This window comes from Lithobates pipiens, unplaced genomic scaffold (genome assembly GCF_037356315.1).
Source record: "Lithobates pipiens isolate NorthernLeopardFrog02 unplaced genomic scaffold, aLitPip1_a1.2 Scaffold_23, whole genome shotgun sequence".
NCBI lineage: Eukaryota > Metazoa > Chordata > Amphibia > Anura > Ranidae > Lithobates > Lithobates pipiens.
The window spans coordinates 97,846,245-97,869,416 of record NW_027507785.1 but is presented as its reverse complement, the minus strand read 5'-3'; the positions used below and the strand labels follow the sequence as shown (position 1 = coordinate 97,869,416).

Below are 23,172 nucleotides of genomic sequence, written 5' to 3'. Positions count from 1 at the left end.
TCCTGCTTCCAAATGCCTTACTCCTGGTCTCCTAACCCCATCAGATATCTCACTCCAGGCTTCCTACACCTTTATCCAAATGCCTCACTCCAGGTCTGCTAGCTCCCTTTTCTAAGTCTCTTACTACAGGTCTTATACAATATTCATGTAAATGTCATGTCCTGCCCAACAATAGCTACTTTTGTAGTTATCTAAAAAATTTGGCATGCTCTAACCCTTATTACCAACTGTATCCATATTGGGATATTAGCCAATCGCTTCCGGTCACAACAATAGGAAATCTCTCCAACAAGCAACACAGCCAAAATCAAAAATAAATTTTTAGTAGAGTGGGGAAAGTTAAGAACTTGACACATTTTGCGGCCTCTGCCTTGCTGTCCCAATGACAACCACTACCCCCATTCTTGATCTCATAGGGAGAAAAACCTCCTAAAAAAGGTGTTCGACACAAAATTAAAATGCATACAAAAATCTATGCAGAGCTAAAGATAAATAAATTTGCTTGAATTTAGGTTTTGGTTACAATGCGCATATCCCATGACAGTAGAATGGACCGTTTACCATCTCATAGATACATGCCTGGATGATAGAAACTTAACCCACAGTTGCAGCACACAGGTTTAATTTGTTGTTTTCTGCAGGAACTAGGTCTGTTTTATTATAAACCTCAAAAGGATATAATTCTCAGTTCACAAGACAGCTCCTCCAGGTTATCAGGTTAGAGAGCAAGAAAACAAAATCTGCTGTGGTCTAGATGGGTCAATCCCCTCTGTTCATGGAGTTGGAAAAATCTGTGTGCCAAGATCTGATGTCTTTATAAGTCGACTGATCTAAACAATTGTTGAAGCACTGCATCCAATTGCAGTTACATTCTAGGACACAATCTGTATAAACCAAACATTATTAAAGTTAATGTTTTAAAGAGGTTTTCTGGCCCATTCTTACCACAGCTGTGCACTGCAACGCACGCAAATCCATAGTTGCAAATTGAATTCGGCCCTTGGGGCAAGTGCCGGATGGCCACCAATCTCTAGCAACTAGCTACCTCCATAATTGTACTTTTCATTTGAGCATCTCATAACATGTATTCATTATTGGCATTACTATGTAGATTTTTGTTCCTTCATTATACTCCTGAAGAAGGGAGAAACATGTCAAGAGTGGCTGACTACACACATTTCCTCTTTGGATTAACATCTTTGTGGTGCAAGCTGGCACCCCCCTGTGGGTGTAACACAGCCATACAAGAGGGACTTTTATCTTTGTTTTTTGTGAAAAGTAAAAAAAATAAAAAAAAGTTTTGTAATGGTATTTGTAATACAATTACATGACTTTAATCTGGTGTATGTAATGTGTGATGGTACCAAGTAAAAGCCTGCTGACCCACTTTACTCTTTTTCCAGCAAAATCTAAGTTTTAGGATGTAGGTACCTCCATACTGGGTTTAACACCCATTAATACCGAGCACTCACAACTTTTGTACACAAGTCCCCCTTATTATGATTTATCTCCCATGTGTCATGCTGCAATGTGTTGCAGAACATAAGTCTTAGAGGTTTGCTGGGGTGCCATTAACAATTATGCCACTGCAGTGCACCAACACAAGTAAGGCACACCACCATAGCACGTGTTGTTACTGGGTAATTTCTACCTGGGTTTGGCACCTCCAGCCAATATTCACTTTAATTTCCCGCTAGGGATAACACGTTATCATATTCAATTAGTACTTAATGTACAGCATTTAGCGCAACTTTAATTATAACTACAGTTTACAAAGTATGAAAATATCCTTGGAAAACGTTGTTACATGATATACAAGACTAATAAAAAGTTTACAAGGATGGTGCAAAATGGTTTTACTTGCATTTAAAAAAGTATACTAGGCAAAACTTTGATTTCGGTAGAGTGGAGGGGGATTAAAACAACTGTCCGTTTTTTATTGCTATCTGTGCCCCTGTGTGTTAGGGAGAGTCAACCTGTTTGCTATGTTTAGCATGAATTTAGAAGAAAATCCTAGATTTTGGGATGCTAACAGAACAGGAAAAGTGGGGGAAATCCTCCAATGGTGACACTAGTTCTAGCGACCGTGACAACAACCAAGGGTTCCCTCTCACTTCCCATCATGGCAATGGGGTGTGACGTTAACGAGAAATCTTCCCAATAGGACAAAGTTGGCAAAAAAAAAATTGACTATCCAGGAAAGAAAAAATAAATAAAAAAAATGGGGGGGGGGGGGGGGCGTTAGTCGCCAGTTTTACTTTAAGCCTTTTGTGATCTTTAACATTCCCTATACATTACCAAAAATTGCAGATTTGTTATATTCGATTAATGCATAAGCATTCTCTAGATCATCTAGAAGATGCTGAATTAGGAATTTTCCAAAATAACTGCTCATTTAAATCTAATTTCCAGCATAGGAAGATCAAGGCTCTGAAACCACATGAACTCAGTACATAAAATGTATACATTTTGTGCCCCTACCATGGCCAATAGGGGACCTTTTACTATGTAAAAGATCTAAACCCAAGAAAAACTTTGAGACAAATAAACTAAAAAGGTCATGGCTGCATCAAGGCCTGGCAAGCTGCAATACATTAAACAGTTGAGCGCAGAATCTAAAAATAAAATCAAACATTTGAGCCCAAGTTCAATCACATCTAGGGAGCCAATGAAAAGAAAGGACAAGACCACAGCAGGGCTCTGTGTCTGAACTGACACGCAGAGCAGCAGCTCAGAAGCGAGTTTACTTGGTGCCCCCAAAGCAAGCTGTTTGCTCTGGGGGCAGTATAACCATTTTTTTTTTAACTTGCCTTTAAATAAAATAACTTTAAGCCCAAAACCAGGGTGGATAAAAAACGATCAAAAGGAGGATTTTTTTTTTAAGTTTATTTAATATATATATATATATATATATATATATATATATCCATTTATTTTTATAGAATGCTTTTGGATTACAAAATCTAAAAAAATTGTTTTCCATTTAAGATGCATTAATAATTTAGTTTATTCAGCATGAAATGGACTTGAGTTATGTAGCATGAGGCTGTATATATTTGCAATATTTACATTTTTGGTAAACTCATTAAACAAATCCAAGCTCTGCAAGTTGAGATAATATGCACTGGCAATGTTATGGTTTTAATAAAATAAAATAATTTGAGTAGTTCAACTATGTTTGATTAACTCAAAATCAGGTCAGGTATTGCCATTTTACTAACCTCACTGCCTATTATTCTAAATAGGAAACTTTATTTTGTTTACAAATATTAAAGATTCTAACTACCAGCAAGAATAAAGTTGTTACATTTAAAGAGCACCTGTCTTTTCAGATCCATCATGGCAGCGTCTGTTAGTGGGCATCCACTCATCTACTGCCGCCACATCCTTCACCTTGTTGTGTCACTGCCGCATCACCAGCCGTCCCCACACACACACACCACGTTTTTACATTTACAACCACTTTAATATTACTTTAAAGCAGTAGTAAACCGCTGCCTAAAAAAGCACACATCCCTGCAAAAGCAAAATAGCCTGATATATGAAATACTTACTTTAGAAAGAAGCACTGCTGGGCATGGCTTCCATTCGACCCCCCCCCCCCCTCCCCCCCGCCTTAATTCCGGGTTCGTTGGCTCCGGCCCTTTGAATGGATGAGCCATGATGACGTCACGCCCATGCACTGGAATCGCGGTTTGCAGCACAAAGCTTTGAAGGGATGGCACAGGTATGCCGTCCCTTCAGAGCGCATACGCCATTGATGTCACCAGTTGTGTCCAGTGTGAATATCTCCTGAACACCATATGTTTAGGAGATACTCACTGTACCTACAGCCAAGCCTCATTATAGGTTGACCCTACATACAAGCTTAAAAGTGGGGTTTTATTACCACTTTAATCCCCCCTACTTTAGGATGGCACTATAAAAAAAAGATGAATTTGAAAAAAATAAACACTGTAATCAGAGGCAGTTATTCTTGGATACTCCACAGAAAAGAGTTACATTTTATACTGCAGCAATATAGCTGAGTCATGCTTTTAACGCTTACATTTCCAGGTAGCAAAAATAGTACTTAGGGGTTCAAAACAGACCTATTGCCATATAGAAATCACAAGAAAGTCTAGACTGAAAATGATAAAAAAAGGTATACTGTATGTACATAGCATTCCCTCTGCATCTAAATTGATTCCCAATTATAACAATTTAGCTGGAGTCCAGAAAAAGAGTAATTTACATATCATATTAGGACAGTTTATATGAATAATCATTACATAAGTAGTGGAGACCTCTATGGCAGCATGTCATCAGTGTCGTTATATAAGGAGACAAGTTAATTTGACTCAAAACTGCAGAGAGGAGATTTGACGTATAAGGTGATTAAGGTTCAGTAACATTCATTCAGAACAAGCCTGGTATCAGAATCAATATAGAACTCATCATTTATCAGCAAAGATTGGTGCAAACATACTTCTTCAGAATCAGCAATTAGGCGATCTATAGGCAATTGCCCTACTGCATAGATCTTACCATAAAATTTATCAAAACTTTGTGTAAAACACGACCTAAATTATTTTATTTTTTTAAAAGCATTAAACAAAAAAGCAGCAAACCAAGTTCATAAAAATATACTAAAAATATTATTATATTATTAATAAATACAAAAAACAAGCATAACAAAAAGGCAGCAAACCAAATTAATAAAAAATAAATATCACAAATTGAATATATAAATAAAAATAAAAACACACACTCAATAAAAAGAATATAATAGGCTACATAAACAGATCCATTCTTCCAAAACGCATATTAACTTTTGTGATGCAATTATGTTGGCCCATTACGTATATACTTTGTAACTATGACCCCCTCATGTTATCAGCATGCGTGGGGCATGGCTCTATTTTACCAATGTCAATAGCATCATACGGTTTGCTGGAGCTATGATGTACGTTCAATATTGTACTATATGCCATTAAATAAAAGTACTTGTTTTTATTAATTTTTTTATTTTATTTTTTTTAATGCATCAGTCTTTACATAATTTACATATGATGCTCACCATCCACACCTAATATAAAGTCCCAACCAACCCTTTCCCCTACATATTAACAGGGATGGAGGCACATGGTTTCTTGTGCCTCATTTAAAAGTCCCAAACAAACCCTTTTCTCATAATATTAAAGCGTGTTCTTACCTGAAGTTCACACCATGCGACTTCCACCCACGTTTCTGTATCCAGACCCTTATAAACGGTTTTAAAGGAGCCTCTTCCAATTTCAATGTCAAACTTCAAAAACCTTCCATCAGGGGAAGTAGAAACAGCTTTCATATCTGCCTCCTCTTCATTCTCCTCTTCTTCCTCCTTTTTGGACTTTGGTGCCTCTTTAAGAGTGTCCGGTTCATCTTTTCGCTTTTGGCCAGTTGGTTCTGGTGGTCCTTCTGCGGTATGCTCTATGCAAGCCCCTGTCTTAGGCTCACTGGCCTCAGTGGTAGATCCCTGATCACTTGTCCCCTGAGCCCTCTTAGCAATGGCCCTTCTGGTTCTAGAGATAGGGATGACCTTGCTCTGGTGCAGAGATTCACTCAGATCCAAAACAGATGGCTCCTCTTGATCAGACTCTACTACGGTCCTCCTCAAGAACCTCAGCTTGACCGTTCTCAAGTCTTTAGGAGCTGGCATAAGCTGGGCATCTTTCACAGAGTTCAGCATTGCAGTGTCCATGATATTCGAACTGCTGTTCAGTTCATGAATATTCATAGGACTCCAAGTACAGTCATTGGGTTTTGCAGGACACTCACTTTCGAGTCCTTGAGCCTTTTTGGTATGCACCTCACTTTCAATTAGATTTCTAGTTGTAGATTGTGAATCCCGTGTCCCTGCTCTGTTGGATGCATGGTCCATATCAGTTTAAAAAGAAAAAGGAAAAAAAAAAAAAAAAAAAAACAACTCAACAGATTTCCCTGCAGGAGGCTGTGACGCAGAAAGATGCAGTTGCAGTAGTTTTTTTCCCCTAAGCTTCCATGATAAGGTTATCAAAGTCTGCCCTCCCAGATCACTGCAGATCCTCAGTCAGTCCAGCAAGAACAGATCTCATTAGAAAGCCATAGGAGCCTACGGGATTGAAACAGATCATTAGAGTCACAAGCACAGTATGGGCCCCCCTCCACCCCTCCCTGTACACAGGAGCTGTCCAGCACCATGTCCCATCCACCCAGATCAGCAAACACAAGTAAGGAAGTGGACTCTGCTTCCTGACATCATAAGATCACACATGTGCTAGGGTCAGCATGATGACTATGGGAATACCAAGGGGGTGTGAGCAAGAGGTCGGTTACATGTTTGGGGGGGGGGGGGGGGGAATTTATAGTCCTAAAATGGGGGCATTGTATTTGCAATATAAAAAGGGGCAAGTACCAAAGCAATTCAGATAGAGAACTGGTCAGTGGATATTCCTGATACTATACAATGGGTGCTGAGCAGGCACATGGGAAGAGAGATGCCGTAAGCTGGCATCAAGGCCTTGCCATCCTATACAAAGAGGAGAATAGGTGGGTACACTTAAAGTAGCAGGCCTAATCACACCCATTGGCAGACATTGGTATTAGGCCTGGCATGCTTATTACAAAGTAGGTACCAGGCCTCCCATCCTTGCCTCTGCCTCTGCATGGGTAAGCATCTCCAGCCATTCAAGTGAATGAACATTGAAACATACAGAATATGGTGAATGTGCAGCGTGTGGCCAGGGAGGTCCCGTGTGGCCCCCCTGCGATCTCAGGCTTGGTGATTAACCCATGCATTGCTGGCTGACACCAGGAACTGCACAGTACAAAGGGGCTGGCAGGGAGCACATGCATGCTACAGGGTGGGGAGAGGGAAGACAATACTCACATGGATCCAACAGGACATCAGCAAAAGAAGAAGAATACATAACTTCTCCCCCTGTATCCAGCGCCCCCCACCCTACCTGAGCTAGGGAGGAGCCCAGCCACCATGCCCCTATGCACTCTGCATTACACACCCAGATCACAGGACTGGGGGGTGACCTGCTGCTTCCCTAATACATCTCTAACGTGTGCAGCCCGCTCCTCCCCGCCCCCTCTGCCTGGGCTCGCTGCTCCGGGTGGCGGCTCTCTGCTGAGATCTCCATTGAGCACACCGGCTTCTGGACAAGGGGGATGCCTAGGTGGGCAAAACGGAGAGGAGGGCGGGGCGGGGCGGGGCGAGCTGACAGCTTTGGACCAAGAACGATGGACTGTCAGAGCTGGCCCCGCCCACACGTCATACAACGCTGTTCTCCGACATCCTCCGGAGCGGACCAGAGAGGGGACTACCAGCCATCCTATTCATACAGAAACATGAATTAAAGTCTGTACACCGGTCCATACACAGAGCCGAGAGATGAACAAGATGCCCGATACAGGAGATAGAATATACAACCAGTACAATCTAGAAGCTTCAATGTATAATTAAAATCATTTTTTCGTTTTCTATTGGAGAGTTAAACTGCTGACAGTTCTTTGCCATGTGTGTCCCCATAGGGAGATTTCCCTTCATTTCCTGCCATAGAGGCTGGACAGGAAGTGAGTAGATCTTTACAACAAGACTAAATCTCCCTCTAATGGCCATACACCATACAATCTTATTGTACCATCTTTAGATTTACTAATGCATTTCAAATACCAAAGCAGACAGACCCTTGCACTACGTAATTGGTGGCTAAAAGGTTGTGTAATCAGGGTGTGTTGTGTATGCGGAGCCCAATATCTGCTACACATGTTGAGATTATGGGACGAATGATCGGCTGTTTTTTTTTTTCTTTGCATACTAGAATCATATTTAAAATTAAGTAGTTTACTAAAGTTATGAAAATATTTTGTATGACAGAACAAAAATTTAGAAGTGATCTATTGAGTTGTAGTAATTGTATTTTTAGACAACTGTACCTATGAATCACTTCAGCCCCAGAAGGCTTTACCCCCTTAATGACCAGGCTATTTGAGATACGGCACTGCAACGCTTTAACCGACAATTGCGCAGTCATGCAACGCTGTATCCAAATAACATTGATGTCCTTATTTCCCCACAAATAGAGCTTTCTTTTGGTGGTATTTGATCACATCTGCAGTTTTTGTGCTATAAAAACAGACTGGCAGACAATTTTGAGATAAAAAATAAATAAAAAATATTTGCAATAAAACGTGATTGGTTTGCGCAAAAGTTATAGCATCTACACAATAGGGGGATATATTTATGGCAATTTTTAATTTTTATTTTTTTAAAGTAGCAATGGCGGCGATCAGCGATTTGTAGTGGGACTGCGACATTGCGGCGGACAGATCAGAAACCACTGACATTTATACAGCGATCAGAGCTAAAAATAGCCACAGATTACTGTATAAATAACACTGGCAGGGAAAGGGTTAACATTAGGGGGCGATCAAGGGGTTAAGTGTGTCCTAGGGAGGCGTTTCTAACTGGGGGGGGGGGGGTGGACTGAGAGTGGAGAGATCACTAGGAATGGGCGATCTCTCTACTCCCCTGTCAGAACGGAATCCATTTGTTTACATTGACAGACCCCCGTTCTAGCTCTCCGAGGAGTGTGCGTTTGTCCCATCGCAAAATTTCGCACAAGTTGTCACGATCGGCTGTACAAACGATCTGTTTGCATGCAGTGTTGCATGAAGGGTGACGCACTCACAAGATTATGAGATTTATTTTTTCAAGCATGATTAGAGCCTGATGCCCACCCACTTATGACACTAGCGAATCAATATTCGCTATTGTTTTTTGGCTTCTCCTCCCACTCAATCAGAACAGGAGGCAGATCTAAAAAAAGACAACCAGGTTGGCTGGGAAGAGAAACCGGGGCATAGGGTTGAGGCCCGCTTGTGCGACTTGTCCTGGGACCTGGGACTGCAAAGTCACATGACAAGTCATACCCCACGATTGCCAATGAATACCATTCATATCTGTGCAACTTCAAGTTGCAGCGACTTCAAAAAGTAGTCCCTGTACTACTTTGGTAGGACTTTGATGTGACTTGAGGTCTATAGACCTCAAAATTTCACAGGCATTGCTTCAAGACGTGGCAAAGTTACACGACTTTCCGGTTGCACAAGTGTGAAACAAGCCTAAATCAGGCGGTGAGGAGGCAACATAACACCTCCTCTGAGTCTCTATCCAGACCACACAATGCATTTTTCCCCACCAACTGAACTCATCAGAAGGAAAGTTATGCCTATTCGATTGTTTGCCAAGTCAATCGTTTTGACCAAATCACATACAGATTGGAGAAGATTGAAACATGTATGGCCATCATAGTGGTGGCCACACAGAACGGTCTAATATAGGATGATAACGTAGAACGATTTACTGTCCAGGAAAAAAAAATGCTCTTTTGAATCCTCTAATTGTATTTGATGTGCCACACGCTTAATCATAATGAATTATCTGCTTTTTGGATTTCTTACTGGATTTTCCATCCAGACCAATCAAAATAATTACATTGAAATTAATCAGTTTTGCACAAAATTGATGATGACACAGTATGTGTCTTTTCAATAATTCAAAGATCCAATTACATTGAAGAATCCTTTGATCAGATCATTATGTGTACGGTCTTTGTGATGATGGCTATTCATGTCAATTCTGGGCAAACAAATTTTACTACTGCACTCTGTACACTGTGCTAAACATTACATCCCCTAGAGTCTACGCTGCCAAAACTCTATACATTGTACATCAATACCATTAAAACTGAACTCCAGGGAATACACAAACATGCTTTGCAGATGGGGCTTCCCCGGCACTGTAGGGGTCAAGTTCTCTCTTTTATGCCAATTTTTACTTACCTTATCCTTTGTACCCCCTGCAACTGGCACTCACCTCCTGTCTCCGACACTCTGGTCCCTCATCAGCCTATAGGTAGTTGATAATGTCCCAGTGCCTGTGACCTACCAATCTTCTTAGACCCATTTACTACACAAGCCTAAAGCAACCTTAATCACCATGGTCCTAAGGCAGACAAGGTAAAATGTTGTCCTATATATTCAGTTCAGACCATTGTGCGGCAAATAAATAAATGGAAGACTTTCACTACGTTGTGTTGTAGTATATCCTGCAGTATATCTACATCACAACACTAAAAAAAGTAAACAGTGCAAGGTGTTGAAATTGGCATAGGTTACTTCTCAGTGCGTACCAGCAGCTGTGTTGGGACACATCAGTGTAGTGCAGTGTTCTACCGAGGGATGGGCCGAACACCCCCTTCTCAGCAGAACTCCTAAACAGGGGAAAAGTTCTAACCTGAACGGCAAACCACATTGAAGTCTATGGGAGCCAATCAGGAAAACAAAATCAAAAGTGCCCATTTTGAGGGCTTATATGGGGGGGGGGGGGGGGTTGGGTACTGCCCTGGGGGACATGCATCAATGCAAAAAAATAACTAGCAATTTTATTGATGCTTAAAGTGCAACTACAGTATTTATCGGCGTATGACATGCACCCCAAGTTTAGGAGGGAATTTTAAGGAAAAAAAAAAAAAAAACAACAACTTACATTTAAATGCCCATCAATGCAGCCTTCTCAGTGTCCATTACAGCCTTGTCATTGCAGCCTTGCCCCAGTGTAATTTACAGACTTTAAAAATGGCGCCGCCGAGATACAGCGCTGGATGTCCTGTATATCTCGGCGGCTTTCTGGCCCGCTCTCGAGAATGTCCGAAAGCCGCCGAGAGGTTCACAAATCGGCAGGGGATCGGCGTATAACACACCCACGATTTTCCCCTGATTTTAAGGGGAAAAAAGGTGCGAGTTATACACCAATACGGTATATAAATGAAAAATTCCTTTAAACATAGTGGCTGGGGTCCCCTTAGTCCAATGTTTCTCAACTCCAGTACCCCCAAACAGGTCATGTTTTCAGGATTTCCCTCAGATGAAAAACGGCTGTGGTAATTACCAAGGCGCTGAAACCGATTAATTCACCTGTGCAAAATAATGGAAAGCCTAAAAACCATGACTTGTTGGGGGTACTAGAGGACTGGAGTTGAGAAACATTGCCTTAGTCTATCTATAAAGTAGTGCATCTGTAGCATGTATAGAACCTGTGGCAGCAAAATTAAGGTTTCTAAAAGAATCCCCCCACCCCCCGCTCCCCAAAGCAAATCACATTTAAAAATTGACCCGCGGTTGCAATTGCCAGCACCCGGCTATTGAAAAAAAATAAAGTGGATGTAAGCCCACCACTCACCCAGTAGACACTAATGCAATAATGCACCTAGTATACACTAATGGCACCCCCTTCAGCAGTAGGAGCCCCGCAAAACTCAGGAATTGGTTGAAGGGTCTCTTTGCCGGAGCTCGTGGCTAGAGTCATGATCACAAGACTCCTGCCCACCTCTACACTTCTTTTCCTGAGTTTTGAGTAACATCCAATCAAAACTCAGGAAAAGGCACATTACTTCAGAATGCCCAATCATGCAGAGTTGTGGAGCAGCACTGGGCACAGCTGACTTGACATCCTCTACTGTATCAGGTAGAAAAGTGTTTTTTTTTTTTTTTTTTTTTTTTTTTTAAATAAAACAGCCAAGAAAGGATTGGCGTGCCCCCTCCCATCCATAGCAGACCCATATCCAAGGGTCAGATCAGGAAAGGGTGGGGCTTTGGGGCAGTTCTAATAGGCAAGGGCAGAGCCATCTGGTGGTACCGCCCCCCTTACCTTACAATAACTGTCAAACGTCAGAGGAGGCATTCGGCGGACAGCCGTCAGAGTGTTGAGCAATTTTGAAAAAAAATTCGGGCTCCGGCAGCGTCGTAATTGACGATCAGATTTTTTAATAGAGCAATTGTCAAAGACGGTCGGTGTTTTTATTACTTTTTGGACACTTTTTTGGTCAATTCACGAAAGGGGCGGTGGGATCTGGGCCCCCCTTCCTTGTTAAAAGGGTACTTCCAGATTCAGATAAGCCCCCCCGCCCACAGAACCACAGCCCAGGGTTGTGGGAAAAGACCCTTGCCCCAATCAACATGGGGCAAGGAGCTTTAGGTGGGGGCATGTGGCCTGGTATGGTTGGGGGGGGGGGGTCACATTTGACCCCCCCCCCCCATTTGCTGATCCACCAGGCTGCATGCTCAGATAAGGGTCCAGTATGGATTTTGGGGGATCCCAAGCTGTTTAAAGTATGGAGAAGTAGAAGTTGGTGGTGTGCTGCAGTTTTATCCATGCAGGATCATCCTAAGGTGGTTTTCACTCATAATCATCACTCCCTACTCTGCATATTGTTAACATACTGGAACTCGATCCATATCTCAGCATGAGGCAATTTTTTTTATTTTTAATGGTCACTTCACAGTTTTTATTCTATTTCACTTTGTTGTGTATTTGGGTGATCCAAACATTCACCTCACTTCACCCACCCCACCCCTTATATTGGTATCTCCACAGTTTGGCCCACAGTCACTGCTGAACAATTATTTTAGCCCATACTAATGCCCAGGTTTCCTTTTTACACCATTGATTTACACTATTATTTTACTCTCCACAGAGGCCCATATTGACTAATCTCACCCATTTTACACAACCACTATCACAGAACCACATCCACCTTGCTTGTTCTCCTGCGTTGGCCGCCATCTGCTGGCGCGCCACCACAGTTCCCAGTAAGGACTCCCTCTGGGTGATCCGCAACTTTCGGTGCCATACCACAAGCATACAGACACCCTGTAAGCAACATGCCCTTGGGGGACTATTTCCACCCTATTGTTGCCATTTATCATTAGTGCCCATCGATTTGGGTATTAAACTAGTTTAAAATTATTTTTATTATCATAGAATTCTTCAGGAGAGAAACACGTGAACAGATTGGCTACAGCCATGAAACGCATAAAGCTACAGATGCCGTGTACTTTGTTATGCCCATTCTAACCATTGTATGTCTACTACCATAGATGATTGGTTCCATGGGTCTTTATCTACACCTCATGGGATGAAACAATATTTAGGTTAGGTATCCATTAGGCCCTATAATTGGGCACTTATGTGTATACAGTATATGTGATCCATTGGACTATGTATTACTGCCTGTATCAAACTGTTTATTATCCTTGTTGGGGATTAAGAGAGGCCCCGGATTATATAGGCTAATTGTAATATTTGTGTTTAATTATGGTCATTGTTTGTTTCAGAGTTCATTTTTACCATGTATGGATCGAATTGGGTCCCGATGTATTATCATCATAATGTACCCTGGCTATGAACTATTAAATGCCTTGTACTCAGTTTTATATATCTATTTATTTCGTACCCACATGTTTCAATTAAAGTCCCGATTTCCTCTTTTTCTCTCCCTTCCTCTTATCCCCATTTTTTTATTCACAGTGACAGGGATGGAGGTACTCGACCTTACCAGGCCATTTCCTCATTCCCAATCTAAAACCCCTCTCCGTTCTTGTATTAATAATTTAGGTCATGTGTTTTATGCCTTATAAATATTCTCAAAAAGCAGCTGGCATTCAGTATAATCCTTGGAGTGTTGCTGCAGACTTTCTAAAAATTTGTCAGGTGCTACCTGCAGTAATTAACATTCCCGAGAGGTTCCCAAGCAGACGGGGATTATCCAGCACTCTCCGGTGTAACGCCACGAACTCTGAATCACATTAGGTCAACAGAAGTACTAAATTGTTGGACATACAATGGAAATTCAATAAGCAGGCCTACTTTTCTTCTGGAAATGCTAGTTGCCTGGCCATCATGCTGACCTTTAATATTGTGAGCCACTGACCCAAACAAGCCTGCAGATATTCCGATTTTTCAATAGCACAGAGTTTAGTAAATTAGCATTAAAGCTGAACTCCAACTTTTATTACACTTTTCATAGATCGTTTGTTTGGACCAAGCTGGCCCAAACAAACTATGTCCCTCACTAACATGTGAGGTCGCTGGATTTGTGGCATAAACTGCATGTAGCTCAGCCTACAAACAGCATGATGACAATTGGATAATACAGCGCACTCTGGATATAACAATGTCATTAAAACTGGTATGTTTAGGAGAACAGAAAATCTAAAAACCAGTTCTTATTTGGGGATTAGTCCATGTGAGGACAAAAGATACACAGATAACTGTCCATGGAGGGCTGCCAGTTCAGAGGTTTAGAAGGTTTAGAAGGCAGAAAAAAAAATACACTTCAATGAATATAAAAAAATACTAAACAGTAACGTTAGTCCAATTTTTTTTTTTTTGTTTTAATGTGAAAGATGATGTTACGCCAAGAGAATCGTGATCTATCTTCTAAGCAAAAAAAAAATTAAAAAAAAAAAAATCGCGATTCTCATTTTAGCCAGAATCGTGCAGCTCTAATGTATTCTAGCAATAAATACAAAGTTTCCTCTGATTGCCTGAGATCAGAGGTTGGGACATCATCAGCCCGCCTCTCTCTCTGAGAGAGTCAGAGGAAGCTTTGTATTCATTGCAAAATATAATTATATATTTATCTCTTATGGGCTCAGCTACATACAGTTTATACCACACACATCCAGCGGCCTCACATGTTATTGAGGGATATGGTTCTTTTAGACCAAGCTGGCCCAAACTATGTAAAGTCTAATAAAAGCTGGAGTTCTGCTTTAAAGCCAGGTAACATTTTTAAAAGCAGGTCGTGTGCATTCCAGACCCTTGTCCCTGAATGCATAGGGCCTCTGAACACCTGTACTGCATTCAGCCCCTTCGAGCCTCAGCCTGCCATAGACTGACTGCTTAACTGGTTCCCGACTGGCTCACGTACATATACTGCGGCACTGCTGCAAAAAAAAAAAAAAAAAACTCCATACATATACGGGATTCCTGTAAGAGCCGCCAGAGGGCCCGATGCGCTTGGCCGGTGATCACCAGCACAGGGATTTCTGTGCTGTCAGAGGAGAGGAGACATGTCGTTTGTGCCAAGTAAGTAGGAATAACGAAATGTCTTCTCTCCTACGCAGTCCTATCACCATACAGTTAGAGCACACATTTAACCCCTTCCCTACCAGTGTCATTTACACAGTAATCTGTGCATTATTATAGCACTGATTGCTGTATAAATGTCTACAAAAAAAATAAAAAAAATTTATTCTTTCCCATAGTTTTTAGATGCTATAACTTTTGCACACACTCATTATCGCAATTTTTTTTTTCCTTCACCAAAAATATATATTGGCCTAAACAAGGACACAAATTGTTCGGGTACAGCATTGTATGACTGCACAATTATGAGTTAAAGCGACATGGTGCCAAATTGTAAAGAGTGCTCTGGTCAGGAAGGGGTAAAACCTTCCGGGGCTGAAGTATCTGATGAATAATCGTCCATTTTTTTTGCATGCTAGTCTCATTTTAAAAACCAATAGGTTACGAAAATTCTCGTAAGACAGACTACAACTTTGTAAGCAATGTAATGTATTCTCATTCACTAGTTACACAAAAATCGTTCGCCTAGTTATTGTACAAGAATATATTCATACTTGTTTCTTCGGATATTTTCGCATGAACTGTCAAACTTTTGAACGGTTATAATCGGCTCTCAAAAGCTGTGTAGATTTCGGACGATTGCTCAGAATGCGTTTTTTTTCGTACGATATTCTGTGTACGGGCCTTTAGAGTGGGGCTGGATGGTGTGCGTTTGGGGAAGCGCAACTGCATCACTGTCAAATAGGGTCCAGAGACTGTCTCTGTAGGGATGCAGGGACTGCACACACATGACTGGAACTGCCTGCAAGCACTGAAGTCAGTCTGAATAGGTGCTCGAAGCCTTAGGGCTGCCACCTTTCCTGGTAAGCCGTACCGGCCTTAGGAACTACATCTATGCATTTTTCTTTGATTTTATAAATTGAGGCATAAACGCATCATAGCGCATAACTAACCAAACAATCAAAAAAAATAAAAAAGTGCATTGTAACACGCAACCCACGTTGAAGTGTGCTTTGATGCATGTAAGGGTCTTATGAAGACCCCTCTTAATTATGTACTTACTTTGTGCTTTACTGCAATTTAACTTACAGCAATTCTTTAACATTTGCCTTTAGCTGACAAACCACATGTGGCAAAACTGTTATAGAAAAGATAATACTGAACGTGAGAACTAGAAAGATAGTTGTAGATGGTTCGGCAAAAAACGCCCAGAAAAATGTTACCAAAATATAATCTTAAAGCGGAGGTCCACCCTAAAGTGGACCTTCCACTCATCGGAACCCTCCCCCCCTCCGGTGCCACAATCGGCACCTTTCAGGGGGGAGGGGGGTGCAGTTACCTGGATAATCCAGGTAACTGCACCCACTTCCGGGATAGCTCTCTGCGGAAAGGGGCGTAACTTACGCCCCTTTCCGCAAGTGCCCACCCCTTCCCGCAAGTGCCCTGCTGCCTGCTGGGAAACACACAGATCCCAGAGGCAGCGGGGAGCGTCCTTATTGCGCAGCGCGATTCGTGCATGCGCAGTAGGGAACCAGGAAATGAAGCCGAAAGGCTCCATTTCCTGATTCCCATACCCAAGATGGCGGCGGCAGGACCCGACAGGCGACCTAGAGATCGGCTTCGGGTCGCGACATCGCGGGCGCGCTGGACAGGTAAGTGTCACCATTTTAAAAGTCAGCAGCTGCAGTATTTGTAGCTGCTGGCTTTTAAAAAAAAAAAAAAAAAACGCGGAGTCCCGGTGGACTCCCGCTTTAAATACTGATGAACATGTCTGGGACATAGTTGGAACAAACTAAGATTGTACAATAATATACACATATATCCTTTAAAGTGGTTGTAAACCCTTTACTACAGCCTATATAAGGTTTACCTGTAGGTACCGTGAATATCTTCTAAACTTGCAGCATTTAGGAGATATTCACTATATCAGCACATGTGCACTGAAGAAACGGCTCGCTCATGCCGTTTCTTCAGTAGCTGTGCCGTGACCGGCAGCATCAGTGGGCATGAGTGACGTCATTGCAGCTATAGCCAATCACAGTGCTGGAGCCCGCAAACCCAAAGATAACTCTGGGAGACATGTCAGTGGTCACAGAGGTGTATGGGGACCGCTGCAACAGCTTCGTTCTAAGCCAGAGTTCATAATAAGCTAGTACACGATGCATACTAGCTCATTATGCCTTTGTCTTGCAGGGGTTTTTTTTTTTTTTTTTTTTTTTTTGGAAAGAGAGTTTACAACCACTTTAGCAGCTGGCAGCTCATGCAAAATGAATGGGTTTGCCTGAACGCAAAACACAAGTGTGCATTACAAACTCCGTCACATAACCGAGGGCTATGCACAGTGAACAGAATTGTATATTTTTTTGCACCCGGGAGTACAGCTGCCTGTACAAATCAGTGACAGTCTGCGACTGTAAACTGGTGACCACACATCCCAGCATATACATGTATATAGGGAAGGATGTATGGCCCTGTACATAAAGGATGCATCCATCCCTGTACACATGTAAACATTTGGATGTGACCTTACCAGCATACAGTCACAGCCGTCATTGATTTGTACAGGAGGCTGTATGCAAACACATGTCTCCATTCATGGTGTACGACCCTCTGCAAATGTGGGAATGAGCCCTCCATTCACATTAGCACATCTCCAAAAGTCGCACGATTTCCAGTGGAACTTTGATGCAACTTTACATTCTCTGGACCAAAGTTGCATAAAAAAATAAAATAAAAATAATAAGAATAATAAAAACCCACCAAAGTAGTGCAGGCCCCTTTTTTAAGTCGCATCCATTTTAACAGGTGCCACTGAAAAGATTAAGCTGCGACTTGTCATGCAACTTCAATGACCAGAGTCACTTGACAAATCGCACAAGTGTGACTCTCGCACAGCCTAAAGCACAGCAAAAGTGTAAACCCAGCCTCAAAGTACCCCTCTTAAAGTGTAAATGGATATCTACTTTCCAGTAGGACCAAATTACAGCACTGCATTTTCCTTTTTAAGGCAAGATTTTATTTGTCCATTGGGGACTGGGGCGATTATTATATCCTTGGAAGTTCTATGCAAAATTAACATTCACCCAACTTGATTAATAATGTCAAAAAAAAAAAAATACTATCTTATTACTTGTATCAAACATGATAAAAAACAAATACCTGGTTGTATCTGTCCCCCTCCCCTCCTTAACCCAATCTCAAGGGTTGTCCAGAAAATGTCTGTTTTTTTTTTCTATATTAATAAATCATTTTATGCAACTCAAGTTGCAATCCCCCCCCAACAGATTTTGCAATAAAATATATTACTAACCTGAGGCCAATGCCACGTAATACTTCCAGTGTAAGGACTAAATCTGTCTCTTTTGTGAAGGTGGCTGGGAAGTGGATAGTAATGCCAAGGTATTATTTCTGGGTGTATTTTTGCTCCTTTACAGGTCGTACTCATAGCAGGATTTAAAAAAAAAAAAAAAAAAGTGGATTTTTACATAGCAGAATCAGGTAATCAGAATGCCACTCCAGAACTCTGATATAACAGTTCAGATTGGAAGCAATCATTGATGTAATGATAGCAAACTTGTGCACAGCTGAACCAATCATCCCACCTGGGCTCAGCAAGGAAGGCCCTTTAGCCCAGGTTCACACTGACAGCGGGAATAAAAAATGGGCGAGTTCAGCTGAACTCGCCCAATTTCATTCCCAACTTCCGGGACTCTGCACAGGTGTCTATGGAAATCGCACCCTGAAGTCGCTAAAAGTACTACAGAAACTACTTTTGGGAACCAGTGCAGTATCGCACCGATTTGGACGGTGCCATTGTGGGCAATAGCCGCCAATTTGACATGTCAAATCGCATGCCAAATTGCTGCAATGTGAACCAGGGCTCAGGCTCGATTCAAACCTATGCAGGCTGCAGTTTGCATATTCCAGGTGCATTTTGTATTCTCCAATACACATTTTTGATCCATTGAAGTCTATGGAACCAAAAATAAGAAAAAAAAAAAAAAAAAAAAGTCCCTGGCCCTTTCCATAAAATGCACAGATGTGAACTACATTCATAGGGAACCATGCTAAATGGATTGTAGTGCGTTTCTGCAAAACTGAAAATGCACAAAAATAAATAAATAAATAAAATGCATAAGCGTGAACCAGGCTTTAAAGTGGTTGTAAACCCAATAAATAAAAAAAAAACAAAAAAAAAAACTAGCTCATTATGTATTACTTACCTTAGATTGAGGCCCCCGTGCTGTGATTGGCCAGAGCCGCGATTACTTCACTCCCACGCACGGGAGCCGCCAGTAACGGCACAGTCTAACTGTACGTGCCGTTGCTTCAGTGCACATGTGCTGATGACTTCGGCACATGCAAATACAGGGTATTCGTTCAGGTTTAGGAGATATCCGGGGTAGCTACAGGTAAGCCTTTTTATAGGCTTACCTGTAGCAAAAAGTGTGTTGTAAGGGTATACAACTGCTTTAAAAGGGAAAGCACCTAAAGAGTAAAAAAAAAAAAAAAAACATGAAACATCTTACATGATGAATTTCTGCTCCAATCATAGTCGAAGAGGTTTTAAGTGGGGAGCTGCGTTTGAGAAAATAATAGCAGCATGGACCAGATGGAGACAACACAGGTACCAGGCAAACCCCGGATCTGCTTTTTATGCAAATGACAGCTTACTGTTTATTTTCAGACTTTTTGTGGCTTTGTTACAACTAGGAATACTAGGAATAAGTGAAGAGATTTGGAAAATTTGCCTTTGATGGAAAAATGCTTCAAAAATGTATTTTTTTTTTCTTTTTTTTTTATATCTTTTTTTTTCTTTTTTTTTTTTTTTTTTTTTTTGAGGGATGTAGAGGTTTTTGTTAATTTTTGTGTTCTTTGTGTCTTTTTCCTTTGTGGGTTTTTCCCCCTTATATTGCATATGTTTGATTATTATATTCACAAAAAAATGATTTGGTAGAACAATTTAAAGTCCTGCCTAACGCTTTTGATGCAATCGTAGATAATTGGATCGTTAGTACAGAGCCAATCGCGACAGTTCATCCGATATTATTTGGATAAGCACAAAAATTTTCCTCGTACGATACCAGATCATGCGATTTTCGTTTAGCCAGTACAGTTGTCATCCAAAAATACAATACTTTTTTCTGTTGTACGAGAATTTTTTTATGTGACTTTAGTAACCTATTCATTTTCTACTTGCGACTAGTAAGCAGAAAAAGTCAGACGATCTGTCATCAGATTTTCGGGTCGTGTGTACGGGGCATAAGGGTCACCATTAAGGATGAGATCTGGCGTGTTCGCACAGCCCACTGCAGAGCCCACCAGGAAGTCGGCACTGCGCTACGCTAATCACAGGCAGTGAGACATTTCCCAATCTCTGCAGCATGGGGACAATGGGGGTTATTTACAAAAGGCAAAATTTACTTTGCATTGAAAGTGCACTTGGAAGTGCAGTCACTCTAAATCTAAGGGATAGATCTGCAATGAGTGGAAGCTCTGCTGACTTCATCATCCAATCATGTGCAAGCTAAAATGCTGTTTTTTATTTTCCTTGCATGTCCCCCTCAGATCTACAGCGACTTTACTTCCAAGTGCACTTGCAGTGCAAAGTAGATTTTCCTTTAGTAAATAACCCCCAATGTCTCACTGCCTGTGACTAGCACAATGCCGACTTCCTGGCGGGCTCTGCACGTGGGCTGTGCGAGTCCTTAGTCACCATAGATTTGTCTGACTATACAATCTTTTTACAATCAACTTTATATAATATGGGGAACTACCTAATCTAACCAATTTACATCCAATCTAAATATTGTAAGCATGTGTGGTGAGCCTAAAAGGTGCCACTAGGTGTCATTACCTTTGTTAGCTGGAAAAGGTTCTTCCGTGCCCCTCTCTCTCATTACTTTACAGTGTTGCTAAGGGCCGGCCTTGCCTAAATGTGACGCTAAGCTTCCTGTCCAGAGATAAACCACACCCACCTCCAATGACCGCACCTCAGTGACCAATAAAAGTGGCCTAATTTGATAAAGGGGGTGGGGCTTAGTTTCAGTTTTTAGTTTTACTTCAGAATTTAGGGACAGCAAACAATTAGTAACAAAAAGAAGCCATTAAACGTAGCGGCAGAAATGAGCAAAGCTCAGTTTTAATTTCCCCCAAATTTTTGTTCAAATGTCACCATTCAGATTGCTCTTCAGCATTTGGCAGGTGGTGAGGAGTAAGGATGAGCTCAGGTGTCTTCGCATACTCCACGTGCAGAGCCCGCCAAGAAGTCGGCACAGCACTGCGCTTATCACAGGCAGTGAGACGTTGCCCGATCTTTGCAGCCCCTTGGACCCCACACTAGTGCACTGCCACCATGAGCAATGCACACAGTTGAGAGGTGGTTACAGAGCACCTCCATTTACTTGAATGGGTCGCAAATCCGATTGGCGGTCAGTATCGCCCGCTGAAAGCGACAGAGGATATTATTCCTGCTGCACCCACAGCAGGTGTAAAGGGGTAGCAGTTGGGGGTAGTAAATCAACCAGAGGCTTTTACCGCCTCCCAACTGCTAGCGTAAACAAGCCCTTAGGCCCCATTCACACCTATGTGTCCTGGGAACGTGCACAGAAAAACAAACGTTGAGCTTGAAGCACCATTATTTCTTAACCTCCTCGCGCCCGCCCTATGGCCGAATGACGGCAGTAGAGCAGGCGCCTTCGTCCGGGTTGTCGTCCCTGGACGGCGTGATGTTTACTTCCGCAATGCGCGCCGCCGCGGGCGCGCATCGCGGAAGTTCTGTGTTCGCCGTGTCCCCCGGGGACAGGCAAACACAGATCGCTGTAAACGGCCAATCACAGCGGCCGTTTACAGCGTGATCGGCGTATCCAATGGGAGATGATCTCATATGTTTACATATGAGATCATCTCTCAGCGCCGCTCTCCTTCCTCGCACAGACAGTGCGAGAGGGGAGAGATGAACGGCTGCAGCGGCAGCCGTTCTGACTGTGAAAGAAAAAAAAGTAAAAAAATAAAATAAAGTGCCATCCTCCCCTAGCAGTGCCATCCTCCCCTAGCAGTGCCATCCTCCCCTAGCAGTGCCATCCACCCCCAGCAGTGCCATCCGCCCCCAGCAGTGCCATCTGCCCCAGTGCCATCTGCCCCAGTGCCATCTGCCCCAGTGCCATCCGCCCCAGTGCCATCCACCCCAGTGCCACCTGCCCCCAGTGCCATCCACCCCAGTGCCACCTGCCCCCAGTGCCATCCACCCCAGTGCTACCTGCCCCCAGTGCCATCCACCCCAGTGCTACCTGCCCCCAGTGCCATCCACCCCAGTGCTACCTGCCCCCAGTGCCATCCACCCCAGTGCTACCTGCCCCCAGTGCCATCCACCCCAGTGCTACCTGCCCCCAGTGCCATCCACCCCAGTGCTACCTGCCCCCAGTGCCATCCACCCCAGTGCCACCTGCCCCCAGTGCCACGTGTCGTCAGTGCCACGTGTCGTCAGTGCCACGTGTCGTCAGTGCCACGTGTCAGTGCCACATAGTGCCATCTGTCATCAGTGCCATGTATCAGTGCCATTTGTCATCAGTGCCACCTGTCAGTGTCACGTGCCATCTGTTGTCAGTGTCACGTGTCATCAATGCCACTTATCAGTGCCATCTGTCATCAGTGTCACGCGTCATTGGTGCCACGTATTAGTGCCATCTGTCACCGGTGGCACGTATTAGTGCCACGTATTAGTGCCACGTGTCATCAGTGCCACGTATTAGTGCCACGTGCCATCAGTGCCACGTATTAGTGCCACGTGTCATCAGTGCCACGTATTAGTGCCACGTGTCATCAGTGCCACATATTAGTGTCATCTGTCATCAGTGCCACGTATAAGTGTCATCATTGCCACGTATCAGTGCCATCTGTCATCAGTGTCACGTGTCATTGTCCTGGTATTTCAAAAGTGTAATAAATAGTCAACAAGTTAGATGTGTAATTTATGCTTCTAGAACACGTGATGGCGCTCCCTGCATGTTGGGCCTCTCTATGTGGCCAGGCTGTGAAAAAGTCCCACACATGTGGTATTGTAATATTCAGGAGGAGTAGCAGAATTTTTTGGGGGGTGTCATTTGTGGTATACACATGCCACGTGAGAGAAATAACCTATTACAATGACAATTTTGTGGAGAAAAATAAAAAAAATGAAAAATCTTCATTTTGCAAAGAATTGTGGGAAAAAAATGACAACATCAAAAAGC

General features: G+C 42.6%; 1 protein-coding gene across 1 annotated transcript in view; it reads right to left on the bottom strand.

Annotated features, from left to right (window-relative positions):
* Positions 1-7,193, bottom strand: part of WNK2 (WNK lysine deficient protein kinase 2) — a 312,190-nt gene extending 304,997 nt beyond the window's left edge. Inside the window, exons 1-2 of the mRNA XM_077452096.1 lie at positions 6,890-7,193; positions 5,195-6,112 (exon numbers count right to left, since the gene is read on the bottom strand). Of these exons, the coding sequence (XP_077308222.1) occupies positions 5,195-5,902 (708 nt within the window). The 5' untranslated portion in view covers positions 5,903-6,112; positions 6,890-7,193. The remainder of the gene's footprint in view (positions 1-5,194; positions 6,113-6,889) is intronic.
* Between the last annotated feature and the right edge of the window lie 15,979 nt (positions 7,194-23,172).